General features: G+C 49.3%; 8 protein-coding genes across 8 annotated transcripts; 2 read left to right on the top strand and 6 right to left on the bottom strand.

Annotated features, from left to right (window-relative positions):
- Positions 1 to 50: 50 nt before the first annotated feature.
- Positions 51 to 2,352, bottom strand: BDR25DRAFT_357034 (uncharacterized protein; the record flags this gene model as incomplete). Its single annotated transcript, XM_033695744.1, has 11 exons — positions 51 to 216; positions 262 to 554; positions 637 to 682; positions 730 to 847; positions 884 to 1,016; positions 1,057 to 1,295; positions 1,358 to 1,402; positions 1,457 to 1,816; positions 1,902 to 2,085; positions 2,152 to 2,279; positions 2,340 to 2,352. 11 exons carry the CDS (start codon positions 2,350 to 2,352, stop codon positions 51 to 53), a joined length of 1,725 nt encoding a protein of 574 aa, XP_033545517.1.
- Positions 2,353 to 5,190: 2,838 nt separating this feature from the next.
- On the top strand, positions 5,191 to 6,593 carry BDR25DRAFT_162846 (uncharacterized protein; the record flags this gene model as incomplete). The annotated part of the gene is made up of 6 exons (XM_033684061.1): positions 5,191 to 5,284; positions 5,336 to 5,605; positions 5,656 to 5,787; positions 5,839 to 5,958; positions 6,070 to 6,204; positions 6,280 to 6,593. Coding segments are annotated over 6 exons (1,065 nt in total), but the record flags the coding sequence as incomplete, so codon positions are not given.
- A 527-nt stretch (positions 6,594 to 7,120) lies between these two features.
- Positions 7,121 to 8,309, bottom strand: BDR25DRAFT_230784 (RTA1-domain-containing protein; the record flags this gene model as incomplete). Its single annotated transcript, XM_033685355.1, has 5 exons — positions 7,121 to 7,298; positions 7,363 to 7,770; positions 7,822 to 7,882; positions 7,939 to 8,176; positions 8,244 to 8,309. The coding sequence occupies 5 exons, from the start codon at positions 8,307 to 8,309 to the stop codon at positions 7,121 to 7,123; spliced, it is 951 nt and encodes a 316-aa protein (XP_033545515.1).
- Positions 8,310 to 8,584: 275 nt separating this feature from the next.
- BDR25DRAFT_289498 (uncharacterized protein) lies at positions 8,585 to 10,436 on the top strand. The gene is made up of 4 exons (XM_033688458.1): positions 8,585 to 8,755; positions 8,815 to 9,267; positions 9,327 to 9,470; positions 9,540 to 10,436. Exons 1-4 carry the CDS (start codon positions 8,696 to 8,698, stop codon positions 10,329 to 10,331), a joined length of 1,449 nt encoding a protein of 482 aa, XP_033545514.1. The 5' UTR covers positions 8,585 to 8,695; the 3' UTR covers positions 10,332 to 10,436.
- A 399-nt stretch (positions 10,437 to 10,835) lies between these two features.
- On the bottom strand, positions 10,836 to 11,622 carry BDR25DRAFT_357030 (uncharacterized protein; the record flags this gene model as incomplete). The annotated part of the gene is made up of 6 exons (XM_033695743.1): positions 10,836 to 10,907; positions 10,945 to 11,102; positions 11,162 to 11,278; positions 11,305 to 11,399; positions 11,455 to 11,516; positions 11,581 to 11,622. 6 exons carry the CDS (start codon positions 11,620 to 11,622, stop codon positions 10,836 to 10,838), a joined length of 546 nt encoding a protein of 181 aa, XP_033545513.1.
- Positions 11,623 to 12,636: 1,014 nt separating this feature from the next.
- Positions 12,637 to 14,230, bottom strand: BDR25DRAFT_372472 (beta-lactamase/transpeptidase-like protein; the record flags this gene model as incomplete). Its single annotated transcript, XM_033697230.1, has 2 exons — positions 12,637 to 13,885; positions 14,128 to 14,230. 2 exons carry the CDS (start codon positions 14,228 to 14,230, stop codon positions 12,732 to 12,734), a joined length of 1,257 nt encoding a protein of 418 aa, XP_033545512.1. The 3' UTR covers positions 12,637 to 12,731.
- Positions 14,231 to 15,319: 1,089 nt separating this feature from the next.
- On the bottom strand, positions 15,320 to 17,165 carry BDR25DRAFT_372470 (benzoate 4-monooxygenase cytochrome P450). The gene is made up of 3 exons (XM_033697229.1): positions 17,037 to 17,165; positions 16,810 to 16,960; positions 15,320 to 16,716 (listed from the first exon to the last, which is right to left on the bottom strand). The coding sequence occupies exons 1-3, from the start codon at positions 17,133 to 17,135 to the stop codon at positions 15,341 to 15,343; spliced, it is 1,626 nt and encodes a 541-aa protein (XP_033545511.1). The 5' UTR covers positions 17,136 to 17,165; the 3' UTR covers positions 15,320 to 15,340.
- Positions 17,166 to 17,673: 508 nt separating this feature from the next.
- On the bottom strand, positions 17,674 to 19,420 carry BDR25DRAFT_230973 (amino acid transporter; the record flags this gene model as incomplete). Its single annotated transcript, XM_033685365.1, is given in 6 exon segments — positions 17,674 to 18,141; positions 18,202 to 18,352; positions 18,407 to 18,575; positions 18,628 to 19,060; positions 19,076 to 19,163; positions 19,227 to 19,420. Coding segments are annotated over 6 exon segments (1,503 nt in total), but the record flags the coding sequence as incomplete, so codon positions are not given.
- Positions 19,421 to 19,602: the final 182 nt, after the last annotated feature.

Below are 19,602 nucleotides of genomic sequence, written 5' to 3'. Positions count from 1 at the left end.
CCCTTAGAGTGTATAGCTAAGAATCTAATTCAAAAGAGAATCGCATGCGTCTAGATTTCAGCATATTTGAGAAGAGACTTGCCCCATCCTGCAAGGAAAGATAGGAATACAATATCATGCCCTTGACAAAAAATCTCACTCTGATGAGGCCATTGTACAAGCGCAGGCAATGAAACTACAACGAGCCCAATCAGATTGGAGAGAATACTCTGAAGACTCAGCGAGGAGCGGGTCTTACGACAAGGTCGCTCTATCCTTAACTAAGATCCCAGCTCGCTTTCATTGAGAAAGGTCTTGGAGGGATGCTCGGCCCGCTCGAATCGATAGCGGTGAACTTTATGAAAGTTCCAAGTCGTGGCCATTCTGATAGCGCCCTGGCTGAGTTGGAGATGATTACGATTTGTCTTATCGCTCCCTGTTATTGTTCCTAGTGCCTGGCCGTGGTCTGGATTATTGACTAAATTTATCGTGTTAAGGGGACACAGTTGATCCATCGGGTCTCCTAGCCTGTGGAAGTTGCTCTGGTTTGATAATTTTGATTGAGATATAGTATACTAGATGTTTCGGCTCATGCTAGATTGTTCTGTACTTTGTTCTGGTGGTTGCTCGCTTACTATGCATTAAATTGCGGATAACTCGAGAGGTTTTAAAAAGAGGAGTTGGGAGAACACAGGACGCATGACTAGAAAGCTGGTGTTGATAATGCCTAAGGTTGGCTTTAAGATGGACTAAGTCGCAAGATTAGGCGAGGCGTAGGTAAAGATGTTCAGGTCCATTTGTGCAAGGTACACAACGCGAAGAAGCGTGATGACGCAGATACTGAGGACCATTAGTTGGACTCCTTTGGCTGCCAACAAGGAGTTTCACTGCACTTACATTCCACGTCGCGATAGTTCAACCTTCTTGCCTAATGGTAGCCGTAATTGCCACAGCATTGGCATTGGCAAATAACAACGAAGACATTGATGACCAAACTTGTTGTTCCAGAAAGAACCTATGCAATTATTGAGTGCTTCCTGTAGGTTCCCATGATTGTCTTATCCATTTGAGTTGCACTGGCTTGCACTTAAGAAACGTTTTGAGGAATGCAGAGGCGAAGTGACTGACAGACACCACCATTGTTCCGTAGCATGCTTTCCGAAACGTTTGGCTTGGAAATACGGCAATGGGCAAGTGAAGGGTGGAGAATTTCACGGCCGTATTCGCTACTCCCCACACTGGTTGACCTGCGGCAAATATGACAAAGATATGGCTTTGGTGTTTGGACGTAGCGTTAACGAAATGGTAACTAGAACCTGCTTAGAGTACAGCTGTCTAAAGTCAGTCAGGTGTAAGTATATCCAAGGCCAGTACTGACAAGTCCATGTAATGGTAACCAGACCTAGCATAAGAAGATGTGCCACTAAAAATGCATAGTCATTTAAAGAACAAGAGCTTTGCTTTTAGGACTTGAGACTAAAGACGCAGCGCGACTGCCACCATGGCAAGGGCATAAAAGAGGCTGGAATTCTGAGTTGCCTCACTCCAGCCGGAGAAGAGTATAGCGGAGATAATTGGTGCGCTGGCTTATCCCAGGAAATCAACATGAAGAAGAGTGTGAGGGAAATCATGATAGCAGGGGCCAGGAATGATATCAAGGGGGAGGGTGGGGAAAGGGTTAGACGCTTGGACGAGGCTGTGAAAGTGAGGTGGGGTATGGGAAATACCCACGCCTCCAGAGGGCGAACGAACAGTGCTAGAATCGCTAGTATACCACACTTCAACTCTGTGCCCCGACTGCTAAGACTATGAAATGTTAGCGTATTGCAGCATGGGTCTCAATCGTCCGGCCTCTAAATGCTCCTTAGACAGCAAGTGTAAGAGTATGTGGTAAACTATCTTGGCTTATATATCCTCGAGACCTATCAGGAGACACGCGCTCCTAATGCATGCATGCACGCAGAGTCGTGAAGTCTGTTGCAGGAGGCACCGTAGAGTTGGGTGGAAGAGAGAGGTTCTGAAGGTGGCATATAAGTTACGGGGTTCCTGAGCTAGGTCATTTTCGTAACTTCCAGACGGTGATAGGTAGTGTACAACTGCGAGGAGCTTGTTGGACCGGGGGGTTTAATACGAGGGGCGGAACGGTGAGGGATAACTATAAAATGTAAGAACCATAAATTGTCTCGTCAACGATGGCTTCCGGAGATCTACTGACAGCCACTGCGAAACATGGCAAGTTGAGCCCTGGGTACTCGTGAAGTCCATGCACAATTGTAGAGGGAGTTGACGATAGGTATAGGCTATGATGAATCAGAGAGGCGGTGAAACACCTTTGCCATATCATCTGTACACAGTGTGACCGTTTCCAACCATTAGGCAATCGACACGGTAGTTTTATCATTCCATGCACTGGCCTTGGGATATTTGGAGCCCTTTCGGGGGAGACACGAGGACTGCCGCCTCATCCCTCGGTGAGGTTTACCCTACGAGCACCGGCGATTTCATTGTTGCTCTGGGTGGTGATACTCCAGTTCTGTCTCTACAACTAACGCGATCCCAAGTCCATCGCCGAGGATACCATCAATAGGCCCTGGTAACCTCTGCCATTAGGCTGAATTACCGTCGCGGACGCGAATAGGCTTCTTCTCGGCTCATACGTCATCACGGCATGGGAAGCTACTGCCCGGTATCTCTGCGCTACTTCGTACTGTTATCTACTCTTCCCATTTGGTATAACAATCTCAGAGGATCCGGCCAGGACGGCCTCTATCGGAATTCGCTCAATGGAGCCGGCTTCACGTGCTTACATTCAGGGGCCATCCAGATTGCCGTGGGTTTGGTCAATGAGATATACAACTAGAGTATGGATCTTTGTCATGGTGTGCGCGATGAAAGTGGAAGTTAAAGTGGAAGTGAGAAAAGAGGAAGGAGCTTTCACTTTCTTGTAGCCCAACATGGGCCGCAATCTACCCTCGGGAATTCCGGAACGAAGAGAGCGACGAGGCTTAGGGTCAAGGGACGGTTGTCGTTGCCCTCGGATAGGTGGGTGCACGCTGGAGTTTAATCGCTAGCGCTCTCATCTGGTCGATTGGTATTCCTTCATAGTTCTGAATCAACTGGAGAGGATCATGTGCCCCGGTCGCGCTTTGAATGGTCGTAGGTGTACTGACAGGGCTGGGTTCTATCCGCCGCCGTGTTGAATTGGACTGAACCATGTACAAATTTTGGTCGGCTGGAACTTTGAGTTTGTGCCCAGTTCCATGGTTAAAGGTCTGATTTGTTCATGCAAAATGGCGATTGAGTGGTGGTCATGCTGTTAGAACTGACCACGCAGCTTGTGAAGCAAACTATATTTTTGCCTTAGAAAGGTTGGAATGAAGGCTGAGGGATTGGCTGCGTCGCCTTGATTGAGGCACGTTCAAAACTGGATAGCACAAGAAACGAGAACTTCGTAGCTCCTCATGATGCATGAGCCTTATATTTGTGACCGTAGTGGTGGTGAAGCAAAGAACAACGCGATGGAGCTTAATAACTCCTCGGTGGGAGAGTTGATGGAAAAAAGATGAGCGTGACGAGATTGCCCGGAGACAATTAGGGGTCACGTATGGATTACATCATCACGCCAAGACTCCATCGGGCCGCAGCTCGACTTCGCCCACTCCTGCTCCCTTCCAGGGCTTCATCATGCCACACTTCTCACCTTCGACCGTACCCACATGCGAAACCATGTACGACCGATGAGCTCCGCAATTATACCCCTTCTCTCCTCACCGCCCTATGTTCTAAGACCCAAACGCATCGATTTCCGTGCCGCCGTCCCTGTGTTCCTGTTGGGTCTCCCCCAGATGTTCTGACTTTCAATAAGAGGTCTCCGACATAATGCGTCCGACTAAGGGGATAAGCGCTGGTAGGAAGTGCTTCTATTACCGCGACTGTAATACTGGCTGCCTGTCCAGGATACTATCCGAGTAGGGGCTTCGGATATACAACCGTATACACCAAGGGTCCAGTAGTAGACGAGGACAACATCGCGAGCGTGGAAGCGTACCTGTAGAAGGGATATATGCCTGAAAGGTTAACTGTATTCATGCCCGTCAACCCCCACATTCGACACGGAGCGAACTATCAGTGGTAGACACCCGCCACGTACGATACGCAACCAAGGGCTCTGCATCTTTACGGAAAGCTGCTTCATCCGTATGCAAGATTTTGAAGCCTCTTTCTAACACGCAAAGCGGAGCCGCAGCATTCGCCAACGGAGCAACTCATCCCACCAAAGGCTACTCACAGTACGCTCAATTGTCTCGTTTCATGACCCAGAACATCTTCTGAACTTCTGAAATCCTGAATCCAAATCCTTCATCTTCTCCATCTCCCTCGCATCTTCCGCTTCCCCTCAATTGGTCCCTTTCGTGTTTCACTGCTCTCGAGGCATTGACTACTATCGGCATTCACCCCATGCCTCCCTTGAGTTCATCCTCTCAAATGAAAATCCACCCTCAAACAGTACACGAGCCGAGATAGCTAGGATGCCTCATATTCTAATGAGGCTCCTTGGAAAATGTTGTTTGGAAAGGCCCGATTTTTCTCCGACGTCTGAGCGTGTGATGAAACGCGACCTGCTTCGCGTCGGAAAAGATCGGCCCTGCGTTCAGGCCTACCCAAGGCAGTAACCCGGCTTAGCCTTTGATTTCCTATCGAATCGTTTCAAGTTACCTACATCGCTTTGTTCGGTCGAGCTGTCAAACGTCCATCTCGCGTGATCGGATGAACGGAGTCAAGCTTGGCAGAAGTGGGTCGTCCCGAGTTGCCGCCGTGCTTCAGAGCACCGATCGACGCCTGGGATGATATCTTAAGCCTCATAGAACCCAAGCGCTTCACGCCACAAGCATAGTCCAAGTTCCCCATCAAACGGGCAAACGGACACGTCAGGCTCTTTCCAACTTCACCATTGTAGCAGTATGGTTTGGAACATGGTGTAGTCCGCACGAGGTATGGATATACCCTCTGCAAGTGGATTGCTACGATCCACTACAATTATCACCTAGTGCCCCAGGCTGTACGACCTGGGTACGCTCTTTCCTTAACTTTTCTTCTTTTCGTTGTTCAGACTCCGAGAGTCTCTTTTCGTTCACTTTCACCGTCCTAAGTCCTATTTTCCATTCTTTGCGCTGTGCGCTTAATTTGAAGATGGTCTGCGTCTCTTCTCTGCTCGCACTATTAGCTTTTGCTTGTCGAGTTCAATCTCATGGTGCGATTCTCGCGGCTGTAGGCACAGGTGGCCCAGCCAGCCAAGGTTTCCTCGGTAGGTTTGGATGACTCCCAGACGAAGATCTTGTCATTGATAAGAATCTAGTTGATCAAACTCTCGCACGAAACTGTACTACAATAAGTCCCTGCCAGCAGGATTCAACCATCATACGTGACTCCGAAATCACACAGAATATCGTCAACTCATGCGGTCGCACTGAGATAGCCGGAAATATCGACGTTGGCGAGCAGACTGAAAATGAATTGGCTGCCAATCGTGTTACACAGGTCACCAAAGGAAGCACTCTTGCCGTCACTATTCATCAGGTCAATGCCGATGGTGCTGGCCCATACGAGTGTGATCTCGATCAAACCAGTACATCTCCCTATACCCTCATTGTGAGCTCAACGACTTAATGCATATAGGTAACGCCGCGACAAATTTTGTGAAGCTTAAAGTTGCGAATAACGTCCCAGGAGCCAATGGCTTATCACAAGCCAAGGAGCAGGACTTTACGATCAATGTCCAGATGCCGGCAAACTTCAATTGCATCGGAGGTATGTCTCTTCTTCAATGCGTACCGCTAAATTCTCATGGTATTATCTTAGCTTCTACTGGAGACATTTGCACTGTCCGCTGTCGGAACAATGCCGTCGCAGGACCCTTCGGGGGCTGCTTCGCCGTCCAACAAACCGACGGCACCGGCCGTACGGACACTTCTGCTGCAGGTAAGGCAACACTATTTCTGCTCTCATACTTGCTTTGAGTTGCTCTTTGGTTCTGTACCTTTTATACAGCCTTCCCCCATCACAAGCATGCACTTACGCCCATCCCTTCAGCCGTTGACACAGCCCAAACCCTCTCCGGAATCAACGCACAGATCGCGCAGAACCAGCAAGATCTCCCCGCCGCCATCGCCGCGAACCAGGCTGCTGGTGCGGTTGGTGGGAATGAGGGTGCGTTCGCCATTTCCGGTGCGTTCTCACTTCTCTTCACTCTTATTCAATTTTTATTTCGCGAGGAAGGAATTTCACTGACAGGTAGCATAGCTTTGCTTCCGGCTACGACTGCGGCCAGCGCCCCCGCCGCTGTCGCAACAGGCAAAACACGCAAAGGGAAAGGAAATGGAAACGCTGGTAACGCTGGAAATGCTGGCAATGCTGCGAACGCCGGCAATGCTGCGAACGCTGGGAATGCCGCAAACGCTGGGAATGCCGCAAACGCTGGGAATGCCGCAAACGCTGGGAATGCCGCAAACGCTGGGAATGCCGCAAGCGCTGGGAATGCCGCAAACGCTGGGAATGCCGCAAGCGCTGGGAATGCCGCAAATGCTGGTAATGCTGCGAATGCTGGGAATACTGGCAACACTGCAAACACCGGCAATGCTGCGAACGCTGGTAATGCTGCGAACGCCGGGAATACTGGCAATACTGCAAACACCGGAAATACTGCCAATACCGGAAATACTGCCAATACCGGAAATACTGGAAATGCTGCGAACGCCGGGAATACTGGAAATGCTGCGAACGCCGGAAATTCTGGAAATGCTGCGAACGCTGGCAATGCTGCGAACACTGGTAATACTGCGAATACTGGCGTCACTGGGAGCCGTAAAGGAAATGGAAGGAACAGGAACAACCGGAGATTTCCCAAATTCCTCTCATGAGGCTAGTGTCACAACCACTCAATCATGTCGCCCCGCTACAATATTCCGCCACAATAGAGGGCCTGCGACTCAAGGGATGTGGTACGCCCAATCTGCTATTGGATTCATGTACAAATATTCTTCAATAGATAAGCGTTTTCCCTATTCGAACGAAAGATGTATATTTTTCTTCAATCACTAACGTGCCCATAATTTCTCTCCATGAACTCCTTTCATATTGGATTTCACACTGAAGTTTTCGTTGTTCGACCTCCGTTATACTCAGTTCTCATGTCTTTCAACAATTCGCCGCTCTCGCCCGGTGGCTCGATACCATCCACGGTCCTGTATTTCATCCCGTCATCCTTGAAGATGAGACCCGGGTGGCCAACGCAGAGAGAAAATACGGACACAACGATGAGCCTATTACAAAGGACGCATGTTAGAATCAAACTTATTGAGTCAGATGCTTCGTAAGAAGACTTACACTCCTTCAAGGCCAATGAAAAGATCCTCGCGTCTAACAGCCTCACCATGATAACCTTGTTTTAATTCATGCGCGCGGAAAATGCATCGGATTAGTATCGCCAACGTGGCCAGGGAGATGAAACCGAGGAAGACTTTCTCCCGTATCGTCATCATTTTCCCTTTTTTAGAAAGTATGAAGCGGAAAAAGAAGTCGCCAAGCAGACTACAGAAGGCAAAAAGCGTGATAACTTGGAAGATTAGCCCTGCCATTGCGATGTTGACTCCTGTTCTGCTGTCCCCCGAGGATGAAGCTGACATGGCGCCGCCCACACCCTGTAGGACGAGGGAGACGACGTCGCACGGAAGGAAGATTCGATAGAGGTATTTCGGTGGGAAGCGGGCCAATCCCGAGCCGAAATGCGCAATACTATGACGGTGTAAGGACTTGTTGGAGCACCCACTGGAGGAGTTCTCTCACCATCGGCCTAGTGTGATGTAAATGGCAGCACAATAGAATACTGGCGCTTGGGTGATTGTGACTGATTAAGTGTTAACGAAGGTTAAGTGTTTGAACACAATTTTGGAGGTACATTACTAATTTGGATTAGAAACGGAACAAACGCCCACGGATTGTAGTACAACTTGATGCGAGCAATATAGCCGGTAATCTCGTGAGCGCACCCGAGTATCATCAACCATGTGAATCTCCACGTCGTCCATCGGAAACCTTGAACGACATGGATAAGGTTGGCAACGGAGAAGAGCACGATAAACGTGATGTTTGCGGCGAGAGATGGACGATAACCGTAGACGCTTTCACTGGCGGTGCATATCTAATATATACCTTTTCAGCACGAATTGGGGAAGAAAGGCTTCGATTGTGCGAGTAGGAAGGCTTACGTCGAACGTGCAGTTGGCGTTAGGTCCAAAAAAGATGAGATATTGATGATCAACTGGTTTCGCCATTCTTTGGAAACAACAAAACGTCGAAGTAAAGATATCGAGTGTAAAAATATCCGTGATTCAGGGCATTGGACATTTTTAATGTCAATCTAGCATGAATACAGACAAGTAGCCACGTGAGTGGAGTGCGGCAGCCTCGAGCTGAGCCACATCCGTCAGCCAGCTCTCTGATTGGTCTACTCGCACGACTAGCCATCTTTGGAGAGGGGCGGTCAAGGGCTGAAACATCGTATTTCCTAGCCAGCTCCAACGTTCAATCAAGCTTCTAAGTTAAGCTTCGGAGCCACGCCCTCGTCATCGCAGAGCTCCCCTTGGCCGTCGTGTTATTGGGTCGCTCGCTTCCATCTCCTAACGCGGCCCGCAACAAGTCGTTCCCAGGATCAATTGCAATGTCCAGCAGAGCTAGGCGGAGCAGAGGATGTGCATCCTGCAGGAAACGCAAAGTAAAGGTAGGAATTACGTCCGAACCCCCTTTTAAGTACTGTCCAATGCTGAAATTACAGGGAAGTGCGATGAGTCGAAGCCTGGGTGTACTCGGTGCGCGAAATCTGGGTGGGTTTGCCCTGGCTACGAGCCCGAATCTGAGCTGGTGTTTCGCAACCAAACAGATGCCGTGGTCAAGAAACTTAGCCGTAGTCTTTCTCCTTCAATTGTCGACCGCGCAACTACCTTTTTCATCCATCATTACGTATTTAAAACGGACTCCCCAACGCCCCAAGGAAACTATGATTATCTGCCCTCGCTTCTGCAAGGGGCAAGCTCTAATAGCCCCCTCGTTACTGTTATCGCCGCCGCAGGCCTGGCAGGGCTCGCAAATGCAGGCAATTCGAGTGCATGGCGGGCAGACGCGTACACATTACACGGTCAGGCGATACGGCGACTGAAAGAAACTCTGGAAACCCCAAGCCTCGTCAACTCTGATCAGACCCTTGCCGCCATAATGCTCATGGGGACTTTTGAGGTAATAATGTCTGCACTGAAAGAACCTCTACAACTTCTACGGCTAATTTTCGATAATAGCAAATCGTTGCGGCGGATGTAAACTCGATGAACAATTTTGCGCAGCATATAATGGCTGCGTCAAGATGCGTGGAGCTCCGTGGGCCAAATCAATTTCAAACTGAAGTATCGAGGAAGCTCATGGCCGATATGCGTCGGTTGATTGTACGTCTTCATTCCAATCTAATGTTTTTTTTTCCTTTTCATTCTCTCGCTGAGTTTGGTTTCGAAAAGATTATGACATGCCACCGGTTCCAAGAGCCTATTCCATATGCACTCAAGAGATGGGCTTCATGGACCGACCCTGGCCAGCCCCAGAATCAGTCTCCCGGAAATCGCTTCACGGAGATTAGCGAGCAGCTAGCCGCAGTCAGGGCTCAGATAAAACGAGATACAATATGCAGTCCTGCTGTCGTTGCGAGCATGCTCCTCCCCGTTGACGAGAAGCTTGACCATTGGAGACGTGCACTCCCACCATCCTGGCAATATCAATCATACCAAGCCATCGACACTACCTCACCGTCACTGACCACTTGTGACACACACTACGATGTCTACCAGAATCTCTGGGTTGCCTCTATGTGGAATAACTATCGGTCCACTCGACTGCTCATACATGAACATATCATGTCGACAGCGCTGAAGTTCGGGACGATTAACGATAAACATATCGTGCAAGCTGCAGCAAAGGTACTAAAATCCACCGCCGATGACGTGTGCCGCAGCGTTCCTTTTCACTTAGGGCTTCATCGACACAGAACCAGTCCCAATGCGCAAGAAAGCGATGCGATTCCAGGATGTTATCTGATTATCTGGCCGCTCTTCATCTCTGGTATGCGACGAACGACTCCGTGGCCCCAGAAACAATGGATTGCGGAGAAACTACGGTACATCGGGATCCGAATGGGATTGCGAATAGCACTGTCGATGTCTGAGCAGCTTCTGGAGAACTCCAAGCCGTTTTCAGGGACTGACGTTTGGATCATGGGGGAGTGGTCTCGAAGTAGTACAAACAGAATTTCGTAAGACGCGTTTCGGATCTGGAATTTTCGATTAGATTCCGTCCATCTCTGGGTTTCTGCAAGTTAGTCCGCTTGTATATTTCGACATCAGTAGTGAAATACTGGCGAGGTTCGATGCGGTGGCACCGAGCTCATACCATTCTGAGGCACGGCCCTAAGCGGGAGGGTGAAACCTCTGGCGCTCTGATACCAATACCACCAAATCCAACTTTCCCGGGTGGCCGGCTGTCGAGGGTTTTAAACCCACTCTCACACTAGACCACAACAATCGTAGGTCGAGAATCCAACCTGCGGACGCCATTTCCTCATACGTTTCTTCGTCTAACTGACCACGAACTTGTTGTGCTATCTCCAACGAAGAGGGGTTAGGAGAAAACAAGTGATCGATTTTAGTTTTGTGCCTGAACCCGGGTCAGACACGATCATCCAGAAAGCCTAACTCCCCGAACCCGCTATACTCCAGAGCCTACTTGTCTAGATTAGTGTCAACATGTTTAGTATCCCTGAGCTATTGCTTCGTGGATAAATTATGCGCGGTTGGTTCGGACCTCACGGAGAGAGGCAGCCCAGTTTCTGCGACCTTGTCAAAGGTTAGCCATACAAGATGTAAGGCCCACCTCTGATTTCGGCTCCCAGGGGCGTACGAGGGTTTGGGTTACTTCTAAATCAATATTAGCAATGCAAGTAGCACGCATTGACCCTTTTTCACCTATGTAGTTGATCCCCTCCATCTCCTTATTGATCTCTTTCCCTGCCCTCCTAACAGTCGCGAAAACTTCGGGGTTGATTCCGGTCGGGGTATTCTAGGACCTGCTTCTGTCACCAGAAGCTCACTCCGCTCCAGAGCCTTTCCGTTGTGTTTGGACGAGATGGACAACAATCTCCCCTGATGTGTCATATGCGGCTCTAAGAAAAGTAATGTACGAGTCTTCAAATCTGAACTCGATAGCACTACGTATTGCGCGATTTGAGCGGACTTATTCGGCCATGCTCGCTCAATCTTTGAACATGAACCGATCGATCGCGAGTTGCAGCTTCGAGGAGTAGATGGGGCCCGCAATCGTGAGGAGGTCTGTTTCGGTGACCGGAACGGTGGAATATCCGAGAACCGACGTGTTTGTTTTCACTCGAACGTTGTTGAGACTTTACTAGAATGTTTATGGTTTGAGCTGTTAATGCTCTTCATTTCCTTTCATGAAAATCCGGCGCGAACATTTTTGTTGTGCGCTTGGCTTAGGCAGCAGTAATCTGACATCAAGGAATACGTATTGGTCGGATAGATTGAGACGCAACATGTTTCGCGACTACACAAGGTTCTGCGGGAGATGCTGGGCTATGCCGCCTGGGGAGAGGGTCTCTCGAAGAACGAAATCCTGGACTGTGCGCTCCTCGAACAACGAAAAGGCAGTAGTTGCCCAATTGGCATGCATCTTGCAACAGAAATGCCGTAAGCTAAATGACTTCGGCTCATGCACATGAGATCAAACAGAGCGGGCAAAGTGGGTGTCTGGGGGAAATTTCAATATACAAAAACATGCCTTGGTTGCCGTCACTATCGATCCTTCGGATCAGGTTCTTTGGTTCTTGAGGTTGCGTCAGTTTGTTTTGCAAAGCGAGGGAGGAACGAGGAGTGGAAGTGTCGCATACAGCTATCCGTCTATATATATCCTTCTGCTGTGCTAGCTGGGAGGTTGACCTTTTAGCAAACGCAACAGGAAGACTTAGCCATAGAACTCAAAGACAGTAGTCATAAGAGGATTGGATCAAACCCAAGAACCACTATAGGGGAGTAGACACGGGGAGCAAATAGGGTAGTTTCTGAATGGTAGAGGTAGATTGTGCTTGAAATCAGGAGTAGCCTAGGAAGATCACGCATATGTGTACTAATTCAGCGCATCTACAAGGAGGTACCCTAGGCTTTGTCCAACGCCACGATGTTTCCAGTTCCCTTGCATTGCGTCCCGAATATCTTGATAGCATCTCGACAAGAGCCATCACATTACGGCTGAATCCGAAGGTTTTCGGGAAAGTAACAGTACTGACGGATGCTCGTTGCCAGTTGTAATGGTAATACTCGATCACATCGAAAATAGAAAGAAGGATATGGAAGCAGTAAGGAAGATATGGCATCTTTCTGAATCTAAACTCGGTGCTGTACAGCCCATCGTAGAACCCGACGTCATGAATGCGAATCCACCACGGTATGATTGTGGCAATAAGACGCCTCGATTCCTAGAACTTGCTTCCATTTCCTTCCGTTTCTGGTGGCGCTTTGAAAGTAGTCTTTACTATTCCGTTGGTCCTAGTTTGGAAAATAAACTGACCATCCTTCACGACGTCCCAAAACGCTTCAACCCATCTTGCGAGGACAGCGAACTCGGATCCGAAAACATACTAGGCGTTGTCAAGCTGCGTTCTTTCCAAAAATTCTTGACATTTCCTTCTGAAAGAGGTTTGTCAGTACTTGATGCTTCCCTTCGCCAGGTGGACCCAACTGCGTCGCAAAGATACCGCAGCTACCATTTTCTCGGTCAATCCACCACTTCAGGTTCGGAGCCCCTCCCCACTGAAGCCACGGTGATTTCAGCCCACCTTCTTTGTCCGTCAGCCCAATCAAGCCTCCTATGCCGTGCGTCCACTCTCCACATCCCGCAGTTCCCACAGGCGGCTCACCTGGAATCGCAGCAGACGCGTAAGCAGGATCTGAGAGCCATTTATTTAGTGCATCTTTGGACGAGGGCGATATGGAAGGTGTGAACATGAGATCAATTGACCCTGTCTTGAGCAACTGGCCGTCGTTCCGTAGAATAGACTTGAGGAGCTTCAGGTAGTCTTCTGCCGTGCCGAAGAGACCCCCACCACCGTATTCATCCTGCGCCTCGAGGTGCAGGAGCTGGGCTGGTGAATATAGATTTTCCCCATCGGCTAGAGGGCCGTTAGGAGAAATTCGAGCAGTGATCGGCATCAGTCGCGTAGCAAGATCGTTGTACTCTCGTGGGTGGAATGATGTGTCGTCCATGCCAAGGACGTCGAAGATGTTCTTGCGCATGTATTCTTCCAGAGTGCAGCCATTTGCCCCTGCAACCATTAATCCAGCCAGATCAAGACCAGGCCCATAGGCAAAGCTAGTCCCAGGCTCAAAGATCAACGGGTGTGTGAAGATCTCAGTGATTGGCCCACGCGACGTAAGAGGGGATTCACCACGCGACTTCCTCCATCGCAACAACTCGGGAAAGAAGTCGTAAGTTAAACCGCTCGTATGGTTCAACAATTGTTTCAACGTTATCTTTTCTTTGGCATCCTGAAGCACGGGCTTTTCATTGTCAAAACCAGTCAAGATTTGCGTACCTTTCCACTCCGGAAGAAGCCGATCGACATCGGCGGGGGAGTCAAGATCGAAGAGGCCTCGCTCGACACACTGCAGCGCCGCGATAGTTGCAATAAGTTTAGTACAAGATGCCAACCACATAACCGTCTTTGTAGATACCGGGGGAGAGCCCGGTATGAGCTGCATTGTGCCATACGCGGCGAGATAATCTTGTTGCTGCGACCGTCCATCTGCTGATACTTGTTAGCAGGACTTAATTCAGAATACTAAAGACGTTATGTGCTTGGATATTCGCATAATTAACAGGATTAGGAAGTAGCACTATGTCTTTCCACTAATAGGTCCGCAGCGTTGTAGACTCGATACACCCTTATCACCTCTCTAATCTAATCTATTTATGTGAGATATGCGGCTTTCAACGATCAAAGATGAAAACTTGACGACAGCAGCGAATAAAAAAGTCGAATGTTACCTTCCGTGCCAGATCCTGCAGCAGCGAGCACCACACCCGCCAAAAGCCGTTCAGATCCCGGACTGACAGCTCGCCAAAATGTTTCTTCGAAAGAGGAAGACATGTTGATGCTGGTATTGTTGCTGAAACGCGATCGTGGTGCAAAAGAATACTCAGTCGACGCGTCACCGAGCATGCTGAAGCTGTCTCTCTGACCAACCCCAGTTTTGGAGACCAGAAGGTGTCGGACAAGCTTGATAAAACAGTAGTTTTTGTATGTCACAACGGTGGATATTATTGTGGGTTGAAGGGTGTGAGAATGGCACGTGTTGATAGAGTGATGAGGGGCTGTGAGGTTACGACTAGGCTAGATAAGGGTTTCGTTAGCTGCGTTATTTCGGCTCGGTTGCAAGGTGATCATGTCTCAAAGAAAAAAAGGGGGGGCATTGACTCATTCCTGAAGGGGTTTTGAGAACCCAAACATCTGCAATGGTCAGAAAACGTGGACCCTTTTAGAATAAGCGGCGAAATAGAAGTGAAGGTCTGGTATATTTTGGAAAATATCACGTGTTGAGTCAGAAGATTCGAGCGCATCGGATACCCTGTTATGAAACTTGATCCTGCGAATGCTGTATTAGCTTGGGTGAGAGTTAACTTTCTTATTAAGGTACTTCACTACTTGTTCTTGCGGTCAAATGCTAAGGAAAGTGAAGATTGCTGTCAACAATCCCGATGTGCATGCGAAGGTGATGGAGGGATTATAAATGGTCTCTCACATTATAGTGGAGACTACGAAGGTGGAAAGCCTTTGTCGGGGTTGGACCGATTAAGGACAGAGCATTCTCAAACAATTATCTACCCAGTGTACCTTGACTAGAAACTAGAAACACTATCCTAACGTAGTTATGTTACAGTGGAAGCACTAGGAATATTCTCGTTCCATGTCTAGTTGTCCAAGGTATTCTACGCATTGTTGCATCTTCGTATTCCTCTCCTAAGCTCTAACGCCTCCCTTTCGTCTTTTCATGGATCTGCACATGGATTAATTTGTAAAACTGCAATATCTAAGTCGAGAGGGTAGCTCGCGAGATAAGGGGTCTAGGGGTTGAGAATATTAGGTAAAGAGCAGAGCTAACATAGAGGCTTGTCGTGGCAATTTATGGAATAAAAAGAATGCCGTATACACGCTTTCGAAAACTACTAATAACTTGCCCGCACATAAAAACCCACGCTTTCAGACCCTTGACCTCACCTGCACAATAGGTCCACTCGGAAATCCAATAATCCAATCGTACATCTGGTACTCAGTTTCATCCCTCCGCCCTTCCTCCATTTTCTTGCTGCCACCTCCAATCAAGTCTCCGTGAACTCTAAAATCAAATTGCCAGAATAAGTGCGCAAGCGCAAGTTTGATGGCAAGATAAGCTGTGTTCCTGCCGATGCAGTTCATTGGACCAATGCCGAAAGGGCAAAACGCTCGTTTCTGCGCTGCAAGCTGCTCAGCACTGTTACCATCTCCAACTATCCACCTCTCAGGCCTGAACATATTAGGCTCTGGGAAAACATCTGCGTTACGGTGGATCACGTAGTGTGAGACTCCCACTGTGGTTCCGGCGGGAATATGCTGGCCATCGATTTCAGTGCCACCAGGCAGCACAATCCGCGGCAAGCTCCCTGGTTTCGGTGGTGCCATTCGTAAACTCTCTTCTATACAAGCATGCAAATACAGCAAGCCATTCAATTTCGGCGTGCGGATATCCTCTACTGTTGGGAAAGCCTCACGGATCTCGTTGATTAGTTTTCGGAGAATGTGCGGCTGCTGAAGGGCGTAAAAGAGCAGCGCACACGAAGCTAATGTGACACCATCACTACCGGCCGCGATGAGCAAAGAGGTGTCGGCCTGTAATTCTTCCACGGTGAACTCTTTCCCCGTCACTGGATCCCTACTATTCAGTAAATAGTGAAAAGTGTCCTTTCTCTCTGCCCCACCACCCCCCTCCTTCCTTTTCTTTTCCCTCTCAATACGCTCCGCTAGTCTCGAATTCGCAAGATCAGTGTACTTCAGCGAATCTCTCGCCGACTGACCAGGAAAGTAATCCTGCACGGATGTCCCCATTAATGGGCGGACCAGGGCGGCGAACGGAAGGTAGCCAACGTAGTATAAGAACTGACTTGCGCTCCTGAGTGTGGGAGGGACGAATCGGTGTTCTTCGCGATCTAGTAACTCAAGACTCCGCCCAAAAGCTAGGTCAGAGATGAAATCATACCCGTAATATGCGATCCACACCTGCAGATCGAATCCTTTGCTCCACTCATCTTTCGTACAGCTCAGCGCTTCTGCTAGTCTTTCGCACAGTTTGCGTGCAGTGGTGTTGATGAGCGGCTCGGCGTCCCGAAGTGCCTTCTCCGAGAAGGCTGGAGACATGACGCGTCGGCGGAGAGCATGTTGGTGTTGGTCAATCACCATTTGGACAGAGGGCGCGCCGGCTGAGATATCGAGGGTTAGGTACCAATCACCCTTCTTAATGTGGGCATTGTTGCCGTAGATGGCTTTCAGGGCTTCTGGAGAGCGAAAGGAGAGACTGTTTGGGCCGTCGCGGACGATTGGACCTGCAAGACTAACGTTGGGATGAATGCAGGGAGGGGAGAGAGGGGACAAGTGATGAGTAGACAGACTGTACAAGGAAAAGAGATATAGCTTACCATATTTCTCGTGAGCAAGTAATTGCTTGATATGTCGATTACCCTTGATACAATAGTATACTATAGGCCAGTCTGAAAGTCTCTCTGATAGACGGCCAGGATATCGCGATAGAGGGTGGAATGTGAGACGATAGAGAAGGATAAGACAGTACTACATCTCTTCAGTAAGTCTTCGCCTGTTGTCTCTTTATCGCACACGACCCATTAAGAAACGATCAATCACTCACCCATACGAAGAGTGGAAGCATGCAAGAGCGAATAATCTCCAGGGCTGAATAATTTCCGGACACACCCTTCCCTGCATTCAAGATCGAATAATCCATCATCGCTAATCTAGGCCCCCAATCGGAGGCAAGAACTTCGCAATGAGCAGCAGGACAATGACAGTTGAATATTATAAGATTGCGCTGGCCAAGTAAACCGACCCATCACTCAAGCACCTCACATGTGAGCAGCACAAGTGCCACGCAGCACTTTCGCTCAGGCCTGTCGAGACTCCCCTCCGAACGCAGGTTATCGCAGGCAGCCGGGGAAGAGTTGGCGGGGGGTGGGAAGGGAGGAAATTGATTGGGTGACGCGCGTGCCGAAAGTTTTCTGTGGCGCACATTGCTGCAAGACTGTGCAGGTCGGTACACGCTCGTGCGACTTCGGACAATTTGGGAACGTCTTGATTATAATTTGGAGACAGGAAGGTCGTTTTTACGTAAATACTAGACGTTTGAAATTTGCACGCGGATTTGAAGGCTCCTGCAGATAGCAGGGTCTATCTAGGTAGGTTTGTACCGCGCAGGAGAGTCCGTAGGTTGACGTGGTTGCAGACCATTGCAAGCCCCACAAGGAAGACTCCTACTGCAAATTCCGAGATCACAAATGCCTGTTTTCTACGATTTCCTTATCGTTTTCTGGAAGATCAATCGCGCCCGTCGGTACAACAAACCTCTTCTTGCCCGTAGTAAACCAATCCAAAAGCGCAAACACAATGACCGCAAGGAACAAGGGGCCCGCATAGTTCATAGTTTTAGCCGTCACCGGTTTGCCAGGCGGGAACGGAATCCAGATGAGGACGAAGATGATGTACACGAGAGAGAAGAGATTGATAGGTAGACCCCAGCGGCCGAGCTTGAATGGTCCATATTTCGGGTGCTTACCCGCTAGTTTACGCAGGGTAAGGAGAGCGATTGGGATAAAGTATGATATGTAGAGCGCTACGGTAGGAAGAGAGACGAGTGCGGTGAAGGCGACCGTCGATCCAATATTGATGAGGGCGAGTGCAGCGCATGTGAAGGCAACGAGGAGTAAGGCTGGGATCGGAATCTGGAGCGTGGGGTGAACCTGCAACTCACGTTAGGCTAATGGTTCTAGGCAGGTGACATATCTCGATGGAAGCCGTACGTAGGTGAAAGTTTTTGAGAAAGGAAGTCCTTTATCCCGAGCGAAAGCCCATACTAAGCGCGACACCGAGGCGAATATGTTGAAGAGTGAGATCAGGAAGATGATGGCATGCATAAGAACTAAGATGGTTGCGCCGGCCTTAGACTTGGTCCTGTTCGATTTTATTAGAGCTGTGCAAATGCTGAACTAATAGGCGGGCACTCACGCTCCGTAGTAAATCTCAACTAGAGGTAGCCCTGATGCAGCCACTGTATCATAATCACCGAAACAGAACAATATGCAGATGCCAAAGGCGAACTGCATAATGGCATTCAGAACGACGGAGATTATCATGGACTTTGGAACTCGCTTCCGCGGTTCCTTGGTCTCGTCAACTGCATAACCCCTTAGTATGTCTGATCGGTGAAAGTCTCCAGGCAAGCCTACTCATGTGAAGAACACCATCGAAGCTGGTGATGGGGAACACCGTCGTCAGAAGCCCCAGGCACCAAGCAACACCGGGATTGGTCCAGCCACTCACATTATGAGTAAGAGTTTTAAAGACGAACCCGGCGGAGCTACGCTCAGCCGTAACAGACAGGACAGTGATCACAACAATAAAGAACAGAACGTGACAGATACCCCCGATAATCTCGAGGGCGTTGAGCGTTCTTCGCAGGACGAGGTTGAAAAGGACTGGGATAACGATAAATGCATACATGAACAATGTCCCATGCCATTGCTTGGGGTTGTAGCTCGGGTCGTGGAAGAGGATAAGGCCTTGTACCATGTTCGACAGGATAGACAAGCTAGCCCCGACATTGAATATCCAGGCAAACACAGTTACCCAACCTAGGATTGCGGTCAGGAATGGTTGGCGCTGTCAAATTGACACAGACATACCTTGCATCAAACCCCAGAACTCTGGCCATTTCTGCGCAAAACGAGCCGACCATCTATATTGAGCGCCAACTGTCGGATCTCTGGGGCAGCTGCGTCAGTACCGTGGGATCATGTTTCAAGGAGCCTCTGCGGGATTCGCTGACATTGACGCCATCTCTCCTAGAGAGGTAGCAATTGCAGTGGACCCAACACCTGCGAGGATGGCTCCGTAGACGAGTGACGCTGGGCCGCCATTGTACAAGACGTATTGTAAAGTGAGACCGACAGTCTCCCATCCAGCTTGCAGAGTGAAGCCGAAATTGACAATGGCAGCCAGGTTGATGTAGCGCTGAAGTATGTCAGGCTATCCGAGTGGGCGAACGTTGATTGCGACTTCCATACCTCAAAGACGTTCACCGGACCGGAGCCAGAGGGGAAGTCTATCGGCTTTATGGGCTGCTCCTTGCGAGGAGCGTTCAAATCTTTGTATTCCTCCACCAGCGTGTCGATGGCGCCGTCCTTGTCAGCCATACTGTCCAT

Source organism: Lindgomyces ingoldianus (assembly GCF_010093535.1).
Source record: "Lindgomyces ingoldianus strain ATCC 200398 unplaced genomic scaffold BDR25scaffold_23, whole genome shotgun sequence".
Lineage (NCBI taxonomy): Eukaryota > Fungi > Ascomycota > Dothideomycetes > Pleosporales > Lindgomycetaceae > Lindgomyces > Lindgomyces ingoldianus.
This window is presented reverse-complemented; position numbering and strand designations above follow the sequence as displayed.